Here is an 18,688-nt window from a genome sequence, read left to right on the forward strand (position 1 = left end):
GGAGCATAGGCAAAAAATTAAGATGCTGTCAGTTATTTTTAGAAATAAAAGATTTCCCTGAAGTGGTTTCAGAGAAGGAGCCAGAGATCTTAGGATGTAGCAAACCCCTACATTCTCACTTTTCCTATAAGCCTTCATCCCATGGTAAAAAGTTCACTAGAGATTTGTGTATGTTAAACTCATCAGGAAGGGGACAGGTAAGATTGGGTTAAGCAGAATGCCAAATGTAGAGATAAAGGGTAAATCTGTCTGGAAGATGTGGAATTTGTCAAGTAGAATTAGAAAGTAGCTCTTTCTACTTCTGTTTTCAGAAAAATAGTTTTGTTCTGAAGCCTTTGGAATTTCTCTAAAATCCTAAGCAGTAAGATGATTCAGAAAGCTAAAAAAAGGAAGTGCTTCAGCAGTCTGTTCCAAAATGTAGGAGAGAAATTTTTCAGAATTACCTTGCCCACATCAAAATTATACTTTAAAATATTGCAAGTAGTGTAAAGAATCCCCAGATTTTTATTTCAAAATCAGTACCAAGCTACAACTTCCAAAAGTAGTTTATACTCTTGGCTGATGAATAATCCTACTGACAGCTGGTTTATACTATGAAAAATAGATTTCTATGGGAATTCAGCAGTTTTGCCCACTTAACTTCTCGGGTGCAATATCAACTTTCATTAAAAAATCCAGTGTAGCAAATAACAGCAACTTACAAAAACTGTAAATTTCAGGTCTTCAATCCTTTAGGACCATCAGATACTTCATGCAGAAAAAAAACAATTTAGCCACTGCCTTCTCTCAGTAAAGGATTTAAGGTGATTAATTCAGAAAGCCATATGTGAAGTCAACAATTGAAAACTGAAGCCACCACCTGTAACTGTATTAGCATTTTACAAAGTAGATTCTGTGAGATGTTATTACTAAACATTGTCTCAAGTTCAATAAGTTTGGGGGGGACAGAGATAAAAGGAGTTCATGTTTCTCCACTTCCAGGCTTTTGAGAACCTTTAACAGTGATGGTGGGCACTCACATGCTCCCAGCTGGGGGCATGGCATGTTTCCGAAACTTATTTGACCAAATGTTGTCAGAATATATAAAGGCTTGGGTTCTAACTAATACACTTAGAGAAACACTGCTTTTGTCTTCCTAAATTTGATAACTCAGCTACTTGAAAGTTGGAACTAAATCTATTTGCACTGAAAACAGTTTTATTTGCAAGTAACCAATGTAGCTTTGTCCAAAGCAGGTAACAATTGACATGCTAAACATATTGACATTTCAACACACTGTTAAATGAGCCTATTCTCATTATATTATCATCTCCAATTTATAATAAGAACAAACAAGGCAATGAGACATATTAGAAAGTGTGGTGGCTTCAAGCTTAGAGAATTTCATTTGATGACTTGGAGAGGAAAATGAATTAGTGCCATTTGGGCAGGGCTATGTTTAGTCAGTAAATCTTTAATCAGAACTAACAGTGGTTTGAAAAGCTATAAATGAGCAGATGTGGACATTTGTGACTAAGCATGCTTATCTGCACTTGGTACTTTGCCACGTAAGAGCTACCCATATTTCCCAGTCCAAATTATACTGTGGATCTGGAAACAACCTAACCTCCTGACTTCTGATTCCAGCACTGAGGAAGAGAAAGAAGATGAAAAGAGTTTCCCAGCCTCAAAAGTCATAAGAAGAAGACTGGTGCAGGGCTAGTCTCAAGACACGTAGTTAGGAAACACTAAGCTATGCTCTATATCATCCCACTGCGTTACACAGGGATTCCCCAACCAATTTGTCTATAAGAATAAGGTGTATGATCAAAACCTAGTTTAGTAACTAAGATGTTTTTAAAACAAGATGGGGTAAAGTGAGTCAAACTGTCACGTGTATTTTTCCTTCATGGTGTGGAAATCAAATGTGAAGACAACTGAATGTCATTTTAGTTGCCGTGTGAAGTTACATGCCTGCTCTCCACCAAGAAATTCAAATTTTTCTCTTTAACCACATTGAAATGACATTACACAGAGTAATGAAGTACAGAAATAATTAAAATAAAGTTTTTATTGGTAAAAGGAAATATTAAGTACAATTGAGTATTGTGTGGATGAAATGTATTACATTAACAACCTTAGCTTAATGGACAAACAGATTTAATACAATAAGCTGGAAGCTCAGAACAGGTTTCCATACACAGTTTTCATGCATTTTTAAGTAATAATATTTCAATTTACATATATTATACAGATCATTGAGGGACAAGTATATTGGTTTGTGACCATTGCCAATCATCAGTTTATTTTGTGCCTCTTTTACCAAGATTGCAATTCTGGTGGTTCTGATCCTGTTCTAATAGGTTCTCCCCATCCATTATCTGGTCACTTACTAAGAGGTCACACTGTAAATAGGATTTTTTGCTCATTGTGACTTAAAGAAATTCCACGTGCTCTTACATGAACTCCATACTTTAAAAGACAGCAGCCTGTACCAAATCTAGAAGAGTTCTTCCATTTTGGAGAGTGCTTAAGCCACATGTACACATATGTAAAAAGTGTGGAAATGATATCAGAATATATGCACTAACATTTTTGTTGATACAGTTTTAAGTCTCATTTAAGTCTTTTGTTGTAAGTTTTAAGTCTCAATGGTATCTCATCTGTGCAATTCTACATACCATTAAGTAAAAATAAATATCTGCATGTGGTAAGGACACCATCCTCATTTAAGTAGTACTCATTTTGCTTATTTCTATTCCCCAAACAGGAAATATCCAACAAGAACAATTTTATCTCTGTTTATTTAATTATGACAAATGTAGAACAATGCAAACCAAATGGAAAAAGATGATGAAAATATTTAGGAACAGAAATGACTAATTTAGCTGAAGGAGATATCCAGGTGCCATTAAAATGCATCTGCAACTTATAATCGATTTTTAGTGAAAATTTAGTAACTGAATCCCAATTCACTACTGAAACTTATCAAAGTGTTTTCAAACTGTTACATAAAAACTGACAATATCCATAAGTATTACATAAACATCAAACAAAAATCATATAAGAAAAAAAATAAATGTATTAAGATGAAATAAAAACCACTCTTGTCCTGACAGATATGAACTCCCTTTCCCTTCACATGTAGTTGTAGGGATTTGTTATTTTCCACATAATGATAATATATGTTCGTGCACATTTCAGCCATAAAAATAAACTACTTCATTTATCTTAAATATTCCTACAATGAAACATCAGGACTCCAGTTTCACTAATCAAAATTTTATGAAGGTGTAAATCGCATTTGGTTTTGACACCTCAAATCATGGCTGAAAATTTAACAAAGCATTCGAGGCTTTTTTTTCTCACACCAACTGACCCAGATATATTTTAAGAAATGTTTATTTTCTGTGCATATTTGTTTTAAAATTATAGATTCCTGAGCACTTTTTCTTCTTCCTCCTCATCAGTGTCAGTGACATTGACTTGCTGGATGCGAGAGGGAGTTGATGTGGGGACTGTGAAGACGTTCTCAAAAGCTCCAACATCCAGCTGAGGCATGAGATTAAAGTATTCTTCCCCACCATGGCTGTGACTGTGACAGTAAGAGGTCCCATGCACGCTCTCACAACTCCGAGAATCTCTCCTGTGTGGGCGATCACCCGAGTAGTCTGTAAGACCATACTCTTTCTCTAAAGTTGAAAACGCAACCTCATGTTTTTGGCGCCTGTCTTCATAATAACCAAGGCATTCTGGCATTGAACTTGGAAAATTTCCATAGCCAAAGGGAGGCCGACTAAAAGGGCACATGCTGTGGCAGAAAGACAAAAAAGGAATTAGATCACACCTTCCCACATGTTGCCTTGCATACAGACTAATTGAGCTAGTTTAATTGCATCCTTTCTGGGGACTGGAAAGTTCCCAAGATAACTTGCTGCAAGTATGTTTTCATCTGCTCTTTTACTACTGCTTAGTCCCAGCATAAATGGCCAAGTAAGCTTGCAACTAGAATACTCACCAGCTTGACTATTATCTGCCTTGGGCTTCGTACCTTTTGACAGCCTTAATTTAAAAAAATTGCTTATCTGGGCCTTTCTTTTATGATGTCTTACATCATATGAGATTTGGAAAGACATGTTGTGCTGTGCAGTACAAAATTGTTCTTACTAGCATTTGAAAGAAAGCTTATGAAGGGAAAATGTATAATTGGGTTGAAATCTAGTGCTCCTCCTTTTTAATTAACACTCAATAATATATTAAATTAGAAACACTTTTACTATTAGAAAGATTTAGAACTGATATTAAACCGTGGCTTTACAGAGAATAAACTGCTGGTTGCTATAGGTGAGGTTGCCATAGGGGGTGGGGAAAGAAGTGAAAGGGATAAAGAGGTACAAACATGCAATTATAAAATAAGTAAGTCACAGGGGTGAAAAGTACAGCATAGGGAATGTAGTTGTTGATACTGTAATAACTTTGTATGGTGATAGATAGTAATTACACTTATCTTGGTGAGCATTTCATAATGCATATAATTGTTGAGTCACTATGTTGTATACCTGAAACTAATATAATATGCATATCAGCTATACTTCATTTTTTTAAAAAAAATTTATAAAAACTGTGGTTTTATAAAGAGCTCCTCCAAAAAAATTTTGGAGGGCAGAAATGTGAACAAGTGAAAAGGTTATTTTGCTGTTTTACAAACTAATTTTTCTTGAAGCAAATCTAAAAATTCTGCCATTCAAACCCATTTGTCTTTTTTTTTTCTTTTAAGTATCATTCTCACTTTCAAAGAACAGAACAGGAATCACAGGAAAAGGTATATAGAAAAGTCCAATCAAAAGTTTCCTGGTCTCACAGACTCCACCTAGTGACATAAACCCAATAACCACGCTCGGGCAAAACCCATGGCAAGCTGAGTCTTCACATTCACGCTCTCACACTTAGAAAATAAAAGGTTAACTTTGTTTCCTTCCCTTTAAAACATACGCATGGAAGGCATACTAGACTAGAATCTCAAAGTCTTTGAAAATACAAGGTATGTCCAGTGGTTTGCTGTCCCATCTCCACATTTCCAAGTGCCTGAGGCCCTGCCCATGTTAAATTTCAGAAATATGAAGCAAAGTTTCTAAAATGTTTCAGGTTTCCATTCCTACTGCCACATCCTCATTCAGGAATTTTTAACTTAATACATATATCCTGAATGCATTCTCCTTCCAGCTAGTATGAAGTTTCCTCCTGTAGCTCTTCCACCTTCACATCTCTCCACCCACTGAATTACAGATACTTCAAGGGGGTGCTCAAATCTACCTTCTCCACAAAGCCTTCACTTCAGCTAGAAATAGTTCACCCAACTCTTTTTTTCAGGATTCGATGTAGGCAAAATATTATGCAATGCTTAGTGTAGAATTTAATAATAAAAAAGATCTAAAATTGAGGTACATTCTAGACATGTGCTAAAGTCTATAATATAAGCATTAAATGGCTATACTGGTGTGGCAAAAACAAGTTAGTGTTAAATACAGAGAACAAAAAGATCAATTAAGACAAGGATAATTACAGAAGGTTGCATAGATGAAAATAACTATTCAATATCCCGGTATAGTCGGAAAGGCATCAATCAGAATTATCAGAATAATAATATTAGCCATGACGCTGTCAAAGATAAGAAGCCTGAGGCAGATAACAGAGTCAACCTGGTGAGTATTCTAGTCCAAGCCAGGAGACAGAAAGAGAAGCTAGACTTCTCAGAATGTACTTCCTATTATGATTTTCACTTTGAAACCATATAATATTTTACATAATAAAAAAAATTTAATCTTTTAAAATGTAATCCATAAAAATTGAAAGTTCAACATAAGATTAAAGATGGCGGCGTGAGAGGAGAGACAGAGGCTTCCTCCTAAAACTGGATACAATTAGAAAATATAGGTGGCGCAACTAATCCTGAGAGAGCAACAGGAAAGAGGACGGCTCAGCCTGCACACACCTGGAGAAAAGAGCAGACCTCAGCGACCTGGGTAAGGTACCAGGGCTGTGGCTTCGCTGGATCCGAGCCCCTCCCCCACCCCAGCTCACCAGCGGGAGGAAGAGAAAAAACCACGGTAGGGAGGGTGGAGCAGCTGATTGTGAGGCAAATGCAAAATTTAATTGACTATCCTCAATGTCAATCAAAGGATAGACAAAAAGTACAGAATTTGATACCTAATACATAAAGAATGAAGGAGGAAGAAAAAGAAGGAGAAATAGAAAAGAACCTTTAGATTGTGTTTGTAACAGCATACTAAGGAGTTAAGTTAGACTCTTAGATAGTAAGGAAAGTAACCTGGAACCTTTGGTAACCACGAATCTAAAGCCTGAAATGGCAATAAATACATACCTATCGATAATCACCCTAAATGTAAATGGACTGAATGCACCAATCAAAAGACATAGAGGCACAGAATGGATAAAAAAACAAGACCCACCTATATGCTGCTTACAAGAGACTCACCTCAAACCCAAAGACATGCACAGGCTAAAAGTCAAGGGATGGAAAAAGATATTTCATGCAAACAATAGGGAGAAAAAAGCAGGTGTTGCAGTATTAGTATCAGAAAAAATAGACTTCAAAACAAAGAAAGTAACAAGAGATAAAGAAGGACATTATATAATGATAAAGGGTTCAGTCCAACAAGAGAATATAACCATTATAAATATATATGCACCCAACACAGGAGCACCAGCATATGTGAAACAAATACTAACAGAACTAAAGGAGGAAATAGAATACAATGCATTCATTTTAGGAGACTTCAACACGCTATTCACTCCAAAGGACAGATCCACCAGACAGAAAATAAGTAAGGACACAGAGGCACTGAACAACACACTAGAACAGATGGACCTAATAGACATCTATAGAACTCTACAACCAAAAGCAACAGGGTACACATTCTTCTCAAGTGCACATGGAACATTCTCCAGAATAGACCACATACTAGGCCACAAAAAGAGCCTCAGTAAATTCAAAAAGATTGAAATTCTACCAACCAACTTTTCAGACCACAAAGGTATAAAACTAGAAATAAATTGTACAAAGAAAGCAAAAAGGCTCACAAACACATGGAGGCTTAACAACATGCTTCTAAATAGTCAATGGATCAATGACCAAATTAAAATGGAGATCCAGCAATATATGGAAATTAATGACAACAACAACACAAAGCCCCAACTTTTGTGGGACGCAGCGAAAATAGTCTTAAGAGGAAAGTATATAGCAATCCAGACATATTTAAAGAAGGAAGAACAAACCCAAATGAATAGTCTAACATCACAATTATCAAAATTGGAAAAAGAAGAACAAATGAGGCCTAAAGTCAGCAGAAGGAGGGACATAATAAAGATCAGAGAAGAAATAAATAAAATTGAGAAGAATAAACCAATAGAAAAAATCAGTGAAACCAAGAGCTGGTTCTTTGAGAATATGAACAAAATAGATAAGCCTCTAACCAGACTTATTAAGAGAAAAAGAGAATCAACACACATCAACAGAATCAGAAACAAGAAAGGAAACATCACGACAGACCCAACAGAAATACAAAGAATTATTAGAGACTACTATGAAAACCTATATGCTAAGAAGCTGGAAAACCTAGAAGAAATGGACAACTTCCTAGAAAAATACAACCTTCCAAGACTGACAAAGAAAGAAACACAAAATCTAAACAAACGAATTACCAGCAAAGAAATTGAAGCTGTAATCAAAAAACTACCCAAGAAAAAAAAACCCGGGCCAGATTGATTTACCTTGGAATTTTATCAGACATACAGAGAAGATATAATACCCATTCTCCTTAAAGTTTTCCAAAACATAGAAGAGGAGGGAATACTCCTAAATTCATTCTATGAAGCCAATATCACCCTAATACCAAAACCAAGCAAAGACCCCACCAAAAAAGAAAATTACAGACCAATATCCCTGATGAACGTAGATGCAAAAATACTCAATAAAATATTAGCAAACCGAATTCAAAAATTTATCAAGTGGATGATATGCCACAACCAAGTAAGATTCATACCTGGGATACAAGGATGGTACAACATTCGAAAATCCATCAACATCATCCATCCTATAAACAAAAAGAAAGACAAAAACCACATGATCATCTCCATAGATGCTGAAAGAGCATTTGACAAAATTCAACATCCATTCATGATAAAAACTCTCAGCAAAATGGGTATAGAGGGCAAGTACCCCAACATAATAAAGGCCATCTATGATAATCCCACAGCTAACATCATACTGAACAGCGAGAGGCTGAAAGCCTTTCCTCTGAGATCAGGAACAAGACAGGGATGCCCACTCTCCTCACTGTTATTCAACATAGTACTGGAGGTCCTAGCCACAGCAATTAGACAAAACAAAGAAATACAAGGAATCCAGATTGGTAAAGAAGAAGTTAAACTGTCACTATTTGCAGATGATATGATACTGTACATAAAAAACCCTAAAGACTCCACTCCAAAACTACTGGAACTGATATCGAAATACAGCAAAGTTGCAGGATACAAAATTAACACACAGAAATCTGTGGCTTTCCTATACACTAACAATGAATCAATAGAAAGAGAAATCAGGAAAACAATTCCATTCACCATTGCATCAAAAAGAATAAAATACCTAGGAATAAACCTAACCAAAGAAGTGAAAGACTTATACTTTGAAAACAACAAGTCACTCTTAAGAGAAATTAAAGGGGACACTAATAAATGGAAACTCATCCCATGCTCATGGCTAGGAAGAATTAATATCATCAAAATGGCCATCCTGCCCAAAGCAATATACAGATTTGATGCAATCCCTCTCAAATTACCAGCAACATTCTTCAATGAATTGGAACAAATAATTCAAAAATTCATATGGAAACACCAAAGACCCCGAATAGCCAAAGCAATCCTGAAAAAGAAGAATAAAGTAGGGGGGATCTCACTCCCCAACTTCAAGCTCTACTACAAAGCCATAGTAATCAAGACAATTTGATACTGGCACAAGAACAGAGCCACAGACCAGTGGAACAGATTAGAGACTCCAGAAATTAACCCAAACAAATATGGTAAATTAATATTTGATAAAGGAGCCATGGACATACAATGGCAAAATGACAGTCTCTTCAACAGATGGTGCTGGCAAAACTAGACAGCTACATGTAAGAGAATGAAATTGGATCACTGTCTAACCCCATATACAAAAGTAAATTCAAAATGGATCAAAGATCTGAATATAAGTCATGAAACCATAAAACTCTTAGAAAAAAGCATAGGCAAAAATCTCTTGGACATAAACATTAGCAATTTCTTCATGAGCATATCTCCCTGGGCATGGAAAACAAAAGCAAAAATGAGCAAGTGGGACTACATCAAGCTGAAAAGCTTCTGTATAGCAAAGGACACCATCAATAGAACAAAAAGTTACCCTACAGTATGGGAGAATATATTCGTAAATGACAGATCTGATAAAGGGTTGACATCCAAAATATACAAAGAACTCATGCACCTCAACAAACAAAAAGCAAATCATCCAATTAAAAAATGGGCAGAGGAGCTGAACAGACAGTTCTCCAAAGAATAAATTCAGATGGCCAACAGACACATGAAAAGATGCTCCACATCGCTAGTTATAAGAGAAATGCAAATCAAAACCACAATGAGATATCCAACTCACACCAGTAAGGATGGCTACCATCCAAAAGACGAACAACAACAAGTGTTGGCGAGGTTGCGGAGAAAGGGGAACCCTCCTACACTGCTGGTGGGAATGTAAATTAGTTCAACCATTGTGGAAAGCAATATGGAGGTTCCTCAAAATGCTCAAAATAGACTTACCATTTGACCCAGGAATTCCACTTCTAGGAATTTACCTCAAGAATGCAGCACTCTAGTTTGAAAAAGACAGATGCACCCCTATGTTTATCGCAGCACTATTTACAATAGCCAAGATATGGAAGCAACCTAAGTGTCCATCAGTAGATGAATGGGTAAAGAAGATGTGGTACATATACACAATGGAATATTATTCATCCATAAGAAGAAAACAAATCCTACCATTTGCAACAACATGGATGGAGCTAGAGGGTATTATGCTCAGTGAAATAAGCCAAGCAGAGAAAGACAAATACCAAATGATTTCACTCATCTGTGGAGTAAAAGAACAAAGGAAAAACTGAAGGAACAAAACAGCAGCAGAATCACAGAACCCAAGAATGGACTAACAGTTACCAAAGGGAAAGAGACTGGGGAAAATGGGAGGGTAGGTAGAGATAAGGGTGGGGAAGAAGAAAGGGGGTATTATGATTAGCATGTATAATGTGGAGGGTGGGGGATAGGGGAGGGCTGTGCAACACAGAGAAGACAAGTAGTGATTCTACAACATCTTACTATGCTGATGGACAGTGGCTGTAATGGGGTTTGTGGTGGGGACTTGGTGTAGGGGAGAGCCTAGTAAACATGATGTTCTTCATGTAAAAAAAAAATAATTCAAAAAATTTGAAAGTTAATGAAAACAACTGAAGTTTATATCAAGTTCCAAGTGCCTTAATTACACAAAGAGAAATTATATCAACATAATTTAAATCTGATGCTTTAATTATACTTTTGTAGTAAGATATGCCCTAAGGAGAAAAAGAATCACAAATAAATATTAATCTGCATTCAGTACTTTCATTGTTTGTGATATTGGTGCTTTGACACTATTGATATAATTGTTTTGAAACTATACTCTCTTATGTATTATGTACATATGCACACATATGTTTAGCAGCAAAACAGTAGGATAAAGCACATAAGTATGTTATTATCATTAGAAAACAAGATTTTTAGGGGAAAAAGGTACTAGCATATAAAATCAAAGAACTTTATTTGAAACTCTACAATATTACATTTATTTTGGAAATATCAATATAAATTCATGATTATTAAAGAAATACACATTTTCTCATATTTTATACTGAAAAGGCCAGTCTGTTAATTCAGTAGCAACAAGCATCCTTATTTCCCAAATTATGATTTCTAAATACTACATTCAGTGAAGGGAACTTGGATTTCTACTTAAAATGGCTGATTCCAAGTCTGGTATAAGTACAAGTTGGGCCTAAGACATATTGTTCCAGAGGACAAAAAAGCTATCAAAGATTAAGGACACAGGAGCCAGCCTGTAGACAACTGGATAAAAAAAAAAAGAATTTGAGCATCAAAAGACATAATAAATAATGACCGCAATGTAATGAAACATACTTGTTCATAATATTCCCAAAACAAAACAAGACTTACGTGTTTATCAAGAGTTTATTCTGCCCTTCCTGTATTTCAGAGTGACCAAATAGTTGATGAGGGCACATTTTGCTTCATAAAAGAATTACAACTAATGAATGAAGAACCATAAAATCAGAAAATCACCATTTTGTAATTCCATTGGTCTACAACAATCATGATAGCCACCAAAATCATAACACTGGTATTTCTCAGCCTTAGCTGACCATTAGAATCACCTGGGGAAACTTTTAAAGATACTGTTGCCCAGATCCTATCCCCAAGTCCCCCTAAGGTTCTGATTTGTTTAGTCTGAGCTCTTCAAGTGATGCTACTGTACAGCCAAGAACTGAGAAATACTGTTTCAGGTTAAGGGCTGAACTTACAGTCACAGACTGAGATTACCTGAACCTACAGATAATTTTTAACAACACTAGTAGGAAAGACTTTATATATTTCTTGATGTGATTCAATAAAAGTACACTGCACTGCCTGTGAGGTATCACTGTCCTCCAACAAAAAAAAACTGAACCTGATCTAATCAAGTTGCATGATCTATCATTTTACAGGAAAAATGGGTGATAGAGTGACATGTAACTATACCCAAGGATGTGATAAGCCAAATCCAGGATGTGGATAATTTCTTGTTTCTTCAATAAATATATGACATTTGAAAAAAAATAAAAGAAGATAGAGTACTATTGAAGCAAATAAGAGGCTTAAGAGACATAATCACATTTGCTGTGCATACCTTGATTATATCCTGTTTAATACAAACCAATTGTGAAGATAGTTTTGAGACAATGAAGGAAAATGAAACAGACTGGTTCTTGGATGATCATAGGAATTAATAACTTTTCAGGTATAAAAACGGGAGGAGGTCAATTTTCAAGTCCTTAACTACTAAATATACATACTGATGTATTTGCAAATGAAATTTTATGATGTCTGTCTGTGATGCTCTTTAAAATATTTAAGACACTTCTCTCAAAAAAGTAGGGGAGATACATGAATCAAGAATAGCTAAAATATTTGTAAGGATTGAAGCTGGATGATGGGTACATGGAGATTCATTACACCATTCTGTTTTGCATATGAAAATTTCTATAACAAAATGGCAAATAAGACAAAAATAAATACCACTCATGGTTTCTCTCACTTAGTAATATGCATATAAAATTCCTCCATGTCTTTTCATGGCTTGATATGATAGCTCTCTTCTTTTTAACACTGAATGATAGCTCTCTTCTTTTTAACACTGAATAATATTCCACTGTTTATATGTACCACAGTTCATTTACTACTCACCTACTAGAGCAGCATCTAAGTTTTGGCAATTATGAGCTGCTAGAAACATCCACATGGTTTTTGTGTGGACATAGTTTTCAATTCATTTGAGTAAATATCAAGGCATATGATTGCTGGACCATTTGGTAAGAATATTTTTCATTTTATAACCACCAAACTGTCTTCCAAAGTGGTTGTAACATTTTGCATTCCCACCAGCAATAAAGCAAAATTTCCTTTGCTCCACATTCTTACCAGCATTTGGCATTATCAGTGTTTTGGACTTTGGCAATTCAGATAGGTGTTTATTGATATCTCATGTTGTTTAAATTTGCAATTCCTTAATGATATATGACAAGGAGCATCTTTGCATATGCTTAATTGCCATCTATATATGTTCTTTGGTGAGGTGTCCAAGTCTTTCATTCATTTTTAATCACGTTGTTTATTTGGTTATTATTGAGTTTTAAGAGTTATTTGTGTATTTTTGAATAACAGTCCTTGTTCAGATACATCTTTGCAAATATTTTCTCTAAGTCTCTGGCTTGTGTTCTCATTCTTTTGATACTACATTGTTCGATACTGCAGCTTTGTGTTAAGTTTGAAATCAGGAATTGTAAGTCCTCCAAATTTGTTCTCCTTTTTCAAGATTGTTTTAAAACTCTTCCACTTACAATTCTATATAAATATTAGGACCAGGTTTTCTACTTCTGCAAAGAAGCCATTTGTATTTTGTGAGGGATTGAATTTATTCTGTAAATCACTTAGTGAGGTATTGTCATCTTAATAATATTAAGTCTTCCAATGCATGAACACAGATTACTTTCCATTTATTTAAGTCTCCCTTAATTTCTTTCATCAGTGTTTTGTAGTTTTCAGTTTACAAGTCTTGCACCTCCTTGATTAGATTTATTCCTAAGTATTTGACTCTGTGATGTTATTGTAAGTGGAAGTGTTTTCTCAATTTTCTTTTTGGGTTGTTCATTGCTAGTTTACAGAAACACACATGATTTTTTGTATATTGATCTTATACCCTGCAACTTTAATGACTTCATTCATTGTGCTAATAAATTTTTGTGGAGTCTTAAGGATTTTCTACATATAAGATTTTCCATATATAAAACCATGTACAAATAGAGGTAATTTTGGATTTTGGATATATTTATTTTTCTTGCCTAATTTCCTTGGCTAGAACTTCTACTACAATGTTGAGTAGCAGTAGTGAAGGTGGATATCCTTGTCTCGTTCTCAGTCTTAAGGGGAAAGCTTTTGGTCCTTCATCATTGAGTATGATATTAACTGTGAGTTTTGATTAAATGCCTTTATCATTGAGAAAGTTCCTTCTATTCCTAGTTTGCCAAGTAAGTTTTAAAATCAGGAGTGGATTTTTATTATGAAAAGGTGTTGGATTTTTATCAAACACTTTTTCTGCATCGGTTGAGATGACAGGTGGTTTTGTTTCTTCATTCGATTGATGAAGTATATTACACCGATTGATTTTCAGATGTTGAAATGTATTTACATTCCTAGCATAAACCCACTTGTTCTGGTGTATAATCCTTTTAATACGCTGTTGGATTCCGTATGCTAGTATTTTGTTGAGTATATTTTACGTCTATGTTTATAAGACATATTGGTCCATAATTTTCCTTCTTGTGATATATTTTTGTCTGGCTTTGGCAACAGAGTAATGCTGGCCTTAGAAGTGTTCCCTCTCATATTTTTTTGGTAGAGTTTGAGAAAGATTGATACAAATTCCTCATTAACTGTTTGGTAGAATTACATTTAGTCCAGAGCTTTCCTTTGTGGGAGATTTTTGATACTGATTCAATTCTTAACATAGGTCTGTTCAGATTTTCTAGTTCTTCTGACTCAGCTTTGGTTATTAACCCATGTGTTCTTTTTTTTTTTTGATTGACGTAAGTTATTTAATGAAAAAACATACATTAACAATAACCTAGAACATACTGGAGGGAAAAATTAAGAGTTTAATTTTTCTTTTTACATGAGGAATCAGAGATATAGTACAATAGCATTAAAATCTCTAGATATAATTTGATCTGAAAAAGAGATGGGGGAAAAATCAAGGAACCAAAAAACTGAGCTGAGGTAACTATGAGCTATTCTCTCTTCATGATAAATACAAATGGGGTTAACTTTCCTGAATTTTTTTTGAAGATTTAAAAAAAATTTTTTATTATGGTATCACTAATATACAATCATATGACCAACACTGTGTTTACTAGATACTCCCATTATCAAGTCCATAACACATACCCCATTACAGTTGCTGTCCATCAGCATAGTAAGATGCTACAAAGCCAATACTTGTCTTCTCTGTGCTATACTGCCTTCCCCATGCGCCCCCTGCCCCCACATTATGTGTGCTGATTATAATGTCACTTAATCCCCTTATCCCTCCTTTCCCACCCACCCTCCCCAGTTTCATTCCCTTTGGTAACTGTTAGTCCATTCTTGGGTTCTGTGATTCTGCTACTGTTTTGTTCCTTCAGTTTTTGCTTTGTTGTTATACTCCACAGATGGGTGAAATCATTTGGTACTTGTCTTTCTTCACCTGGCTTATTTCACTGCGCATAACACCCTCTAGCTCCATCCATGTTGTTGCAAATTGTAGGATTTGTTTTCTTCTTATGGCTGAATAATATTCCATTTTGTATATGTACCACCCCTTCTTTATCCATTCATCTACTGATGGACACTTAGGTTGCTTCCATATCTTGGCTATTGTAAATAGTGCTGCAATAAACATAAGGGTACATATGTCTTTTTGAATCCGGGATTCTGTATTCTTAGGGTAAATTCCTAGGAGTGGAATTCCTGGGTCAAATGGTATTTCTATTTTGACTTTTTTGAGGAACCTCCATACTGCTTTCCACAATGGTTGAACTAATTTACATTTCCACCAGCAGTGCGGGAGGGTTCCCCTTTCTCTGCATCCTCACCAGCATTTGCTGTTGTCTGTCTTTTGCATGTTGGCCATCCTAACTGGTCTGAGTTGGTATCTCATTGTGGTTTTAATTTGCATTTCTCTGATGATTACCGAGGTGGAGCATCTTTTCATGTGCCTGCTGGCCATCTGAATTTCTTCTTTGGAGAACTGTCTGTTCAGATCCTCTGCCCATTTTTTAATCGTATTATTTGCTTTTTAGTTGTTGAGGTGCACGAGCTCTTTATATATTTGGAAATCAACCCCTTATTGGTCATTTACGAATATATTCTCCTATACCGTAGGATGCCTTTTTGTTGTAGTGATTGTGTCCTTTGCTGTACAGAAGCTTTTTGATATAGTCCCACTTGTTCATTTTTGCTTTTGTTTCCCTTGCCCAGGGAGATATGTTCATGAAAAAGGTGCTCATGTGTATATTCAAGAGAGTTTTGCCTATGTTTTCTTCTAAGAGTTTTATGGTTTCATGACTTACATTCAGGTCTTTGATCCATTTCGAGTTTACTTTTGCATATGGAGTTAGACAGTAATCCAGTTTCATTCTCTTACACATAGCTGGCCAGTTTTGAGAGCACCAGCTGTTGAAGAGGCTGTCATTTTCCCACTGTATATCCATGGCTCCTTTATCATATATTAATTGACCATATATGCCTGGATTAATATCTGGACTCTCTATTCTCTTCCATTGGTCAATGGGTCTGTTCTTGTGCCAGTACCAAATTGTCTTAATTTCTGTGGCTTTGTAGTAGACCTTGAAGTTGGGGAGCATAATCCCCCCTGCTTTATTCTTTCTTATCAGGATTGATTTGGCTATTTGGGGTCTTCTGTGGTTCCATACGAATTTTAGAACTATTTGTTCCAGTCCGTTAGTCAGTATTTTGATAGGGATTGAATTGAATCTGTAGATTGCTTTAGGCAGAACAGCCATTTTGACAATATTAATCCTTCCTACCCAAGAGCATGGGATGAATTTCCATTTATTAGTGTCCTCTTTAATGTCTCTCAAGAGTATCTTATAGTTTTCAGGTTATAGGTCTTTCACTTCCTTGGTTAGGTTTATTTCCAGGTATTTTATTCTTTTTTGATGCAATTGTGAATGGAATTGTTTTCCTGATTTCCCTTTCTGCTAGTTCATCATTAGTGTATAGGAGAGCAACAGATTTCTGTGTATTAAATTTGTATCCTGCAACATTGCTGAATTCAGATATTAGTTCTAGCAGTTTTGGAGTGGATTCTTTAGGGTTTTTTATGTACAATAATCATGTCATCTGCAAACAGTGACAGTTTGACTTCTTCCCTACCAATCTGGATGCCTTTTCTTTCTTTGTGTTGTCTGATTGCCATAGCTAGGACCTTCAGTACTATGTTGAATAAAAGTGGGGAGAGTTGGCATCCTTGTCTTGTTACTGAACTTGAAGAAAAAGATTTCAGCTTTTCACTGTTAAGTATGATGTTGGCTGTGGGTTTGTCATATATGGCCTTTATTATGTTGAAGTACTTGCCCTCTATACCATTTTGTTGAAGAGTTTTTATAATGAATAGATGTTGAATTTTGTCAAATGCTTTTTCAGCATCTATGGAGATGATCATGTGATTTTTGTCCTTCTTTTTATTGATTTAGTGGATGATGTTGATGGATTTTTGAATGTTGTACCATCCTTCCATCCCTGGGATGAATCCCACTTGATCATGATGTATGATTCTCTTGATGTATTTTTTAATTCAGTTTGCTGAATTTTTTAATTCAGTATTTTGTTGAGTATTTTTGCATCTATGTTCGTTCATCAGGGATATTGGTCTGTAATTTTCTTTTTTTGTGGTGTCTGCCTGGTTTTGGTATTACAGTGATGCTGGCCTCACAGAATGAGTTTGGAAGTATTCCCTCCTCTTCTATTTTTTGGAAAACTTCAAAGAGAATGGGTATTATGTCTTCTCTAAATGTCTGATAAAATTCAGTGGTGAAGCATCTGGTCCAGGCATTTTGTTCTTGGGTAGTTTTTTGATTACTGATTCAATTTCATTGCTGGTAATTGGTCTCTACAGATTTTCTGTTTCTTTGTGGGTCAGTCTTGGAAGGTTGTATTTTTCTAGAAAGTTGTGCATTTCTTCTAGTTTATTCAGTTTGTTAGCATATAACTTTTTATAGTATTCTCTAATAATTCTTTGTATTTCTGTGGTGTCTGTAGTGATTTTTCCTTTCTCATTTCTGATTCTGTTTATGTGCAAAGATTCTCTTTTTTCATGATAAGTCTGGCTACAGGTTTATCTTTTTTTTTTCTCAAAGAACCAGTTCTTAGTTTTATTAGTTTTTAAAATTTTTTTATTCTTCTCTATTTATTTCTTCTCTAATCTTTATTGTCCCTTCTACTGACTTTGGACCTCATTTGTTGTTCTTTTTCCAGTTTCATTAATTGTGAACTTAGACTGTTCATTTAGGATTGTTCTTCCTTCTTTAAATAGTCCTGGATTGCTATATGCTTTCCTCTTAGTACTGTCTTTACTACATCCCACAGAAGTTGGGGTGTTGTGCTGTTGTTTTCCTTTGTCTCCATATATTGCTTGATCTCCATTTTAATTTGGTCATTGATCCATTGATTATTTAGGAGGATGTCATTAAGCCTCCATGTATTTGCGAGCCTTTTTGTTTTCTTCATAAAATTTATTTCTAATTTTACACCTTTGTGATCTGAGAAGTTGGTTGGTACAATTTCAATCTTTTTGAATTTGGTGAGGCTCTTTTTGTGGCCTAGTATTTGGTCTATTCTGGAGAATGTTCCATGGGCACTTGAGAAGAATGTGTATCCTGCTGCTTTTGGATGGAGTGTTCTATAGATGTCTATTAGGTCCATCTGTTCTAATGTGTTGTTCAGTGCCTTTCTGTCCTTACTCATTTTCTGTCTGGTTGATCTGTCCTTTGGAGTGAGTGGTGTGTTGAAGGCTCCAAAAGTGAATGCATTGCATTCTATTTCCCCTTTTTATTCTTTTAGTATTTGTTTCACATATGTTGGTGCTCCTGTGTTGGGTGCATAGATATTTATAATGGTTATATCCTCTTGTCGGACTGGCCCCTTTATCATTATCTAATGTCCTTCTTTGTCTTTTGCAAGTTTTTTTGTCTTTAAGTGTATTTTGTCGGATATAAGTACTGCAACACCTGCTTTTTTCTCT

At 35.4% G+C, this 18,688-nt stretch overlaps 1 protein-coding gene across 3 annotated transcripts in view; it reads right to left on the bottom strand.

Moving 5' to 3' along the window:
- Nucleotides 1-2,030: 2,030 nt before the first annotated feature.
- SOX30 (SRY-box transcription factor 30) overlaps nt 2,031-18,688 on the bottom strand; it is a 47,138-nt gene continuing 30,480 nt past the window's right edge. Inside the window, exons 5-6 of one of the 3 annotated variants that reach the window (XM_073231435.1) lie at nt 8,043-8,093; nt 2,031-3,790 (exon numbers count right to left, since the gene is read on the bottom strand). In XM_073231435.1, the coding sequence (XP_073087536.1) occupies nt 3,409-3,790; nt 8,043-8,093 (433 nt within the window). In that variant the 3' untranslated portion in view covers nt 2,031-3,408. The remainder of the gene's footprint in view (nt 3,791-8,042; nt 8,094-18,688) is intronic. The other 2 variants (XM_037025173.2, XM_037025175.2) reach the window with 2 other exon arrangements.

Source organism: Manis javanica, chromosome 1 (genome assembly GCF_040802235.1).
Source record: "Manis javanica isolate MJ-LG chromosome 1, MJ_LKY, whole genome shotgun sequence".
Taxonomy (NCBI): Eukaryota; Metazoa; Chordata; class Mammalia; order Pholidota; family Manidae; genus Manis; species Manis javanica.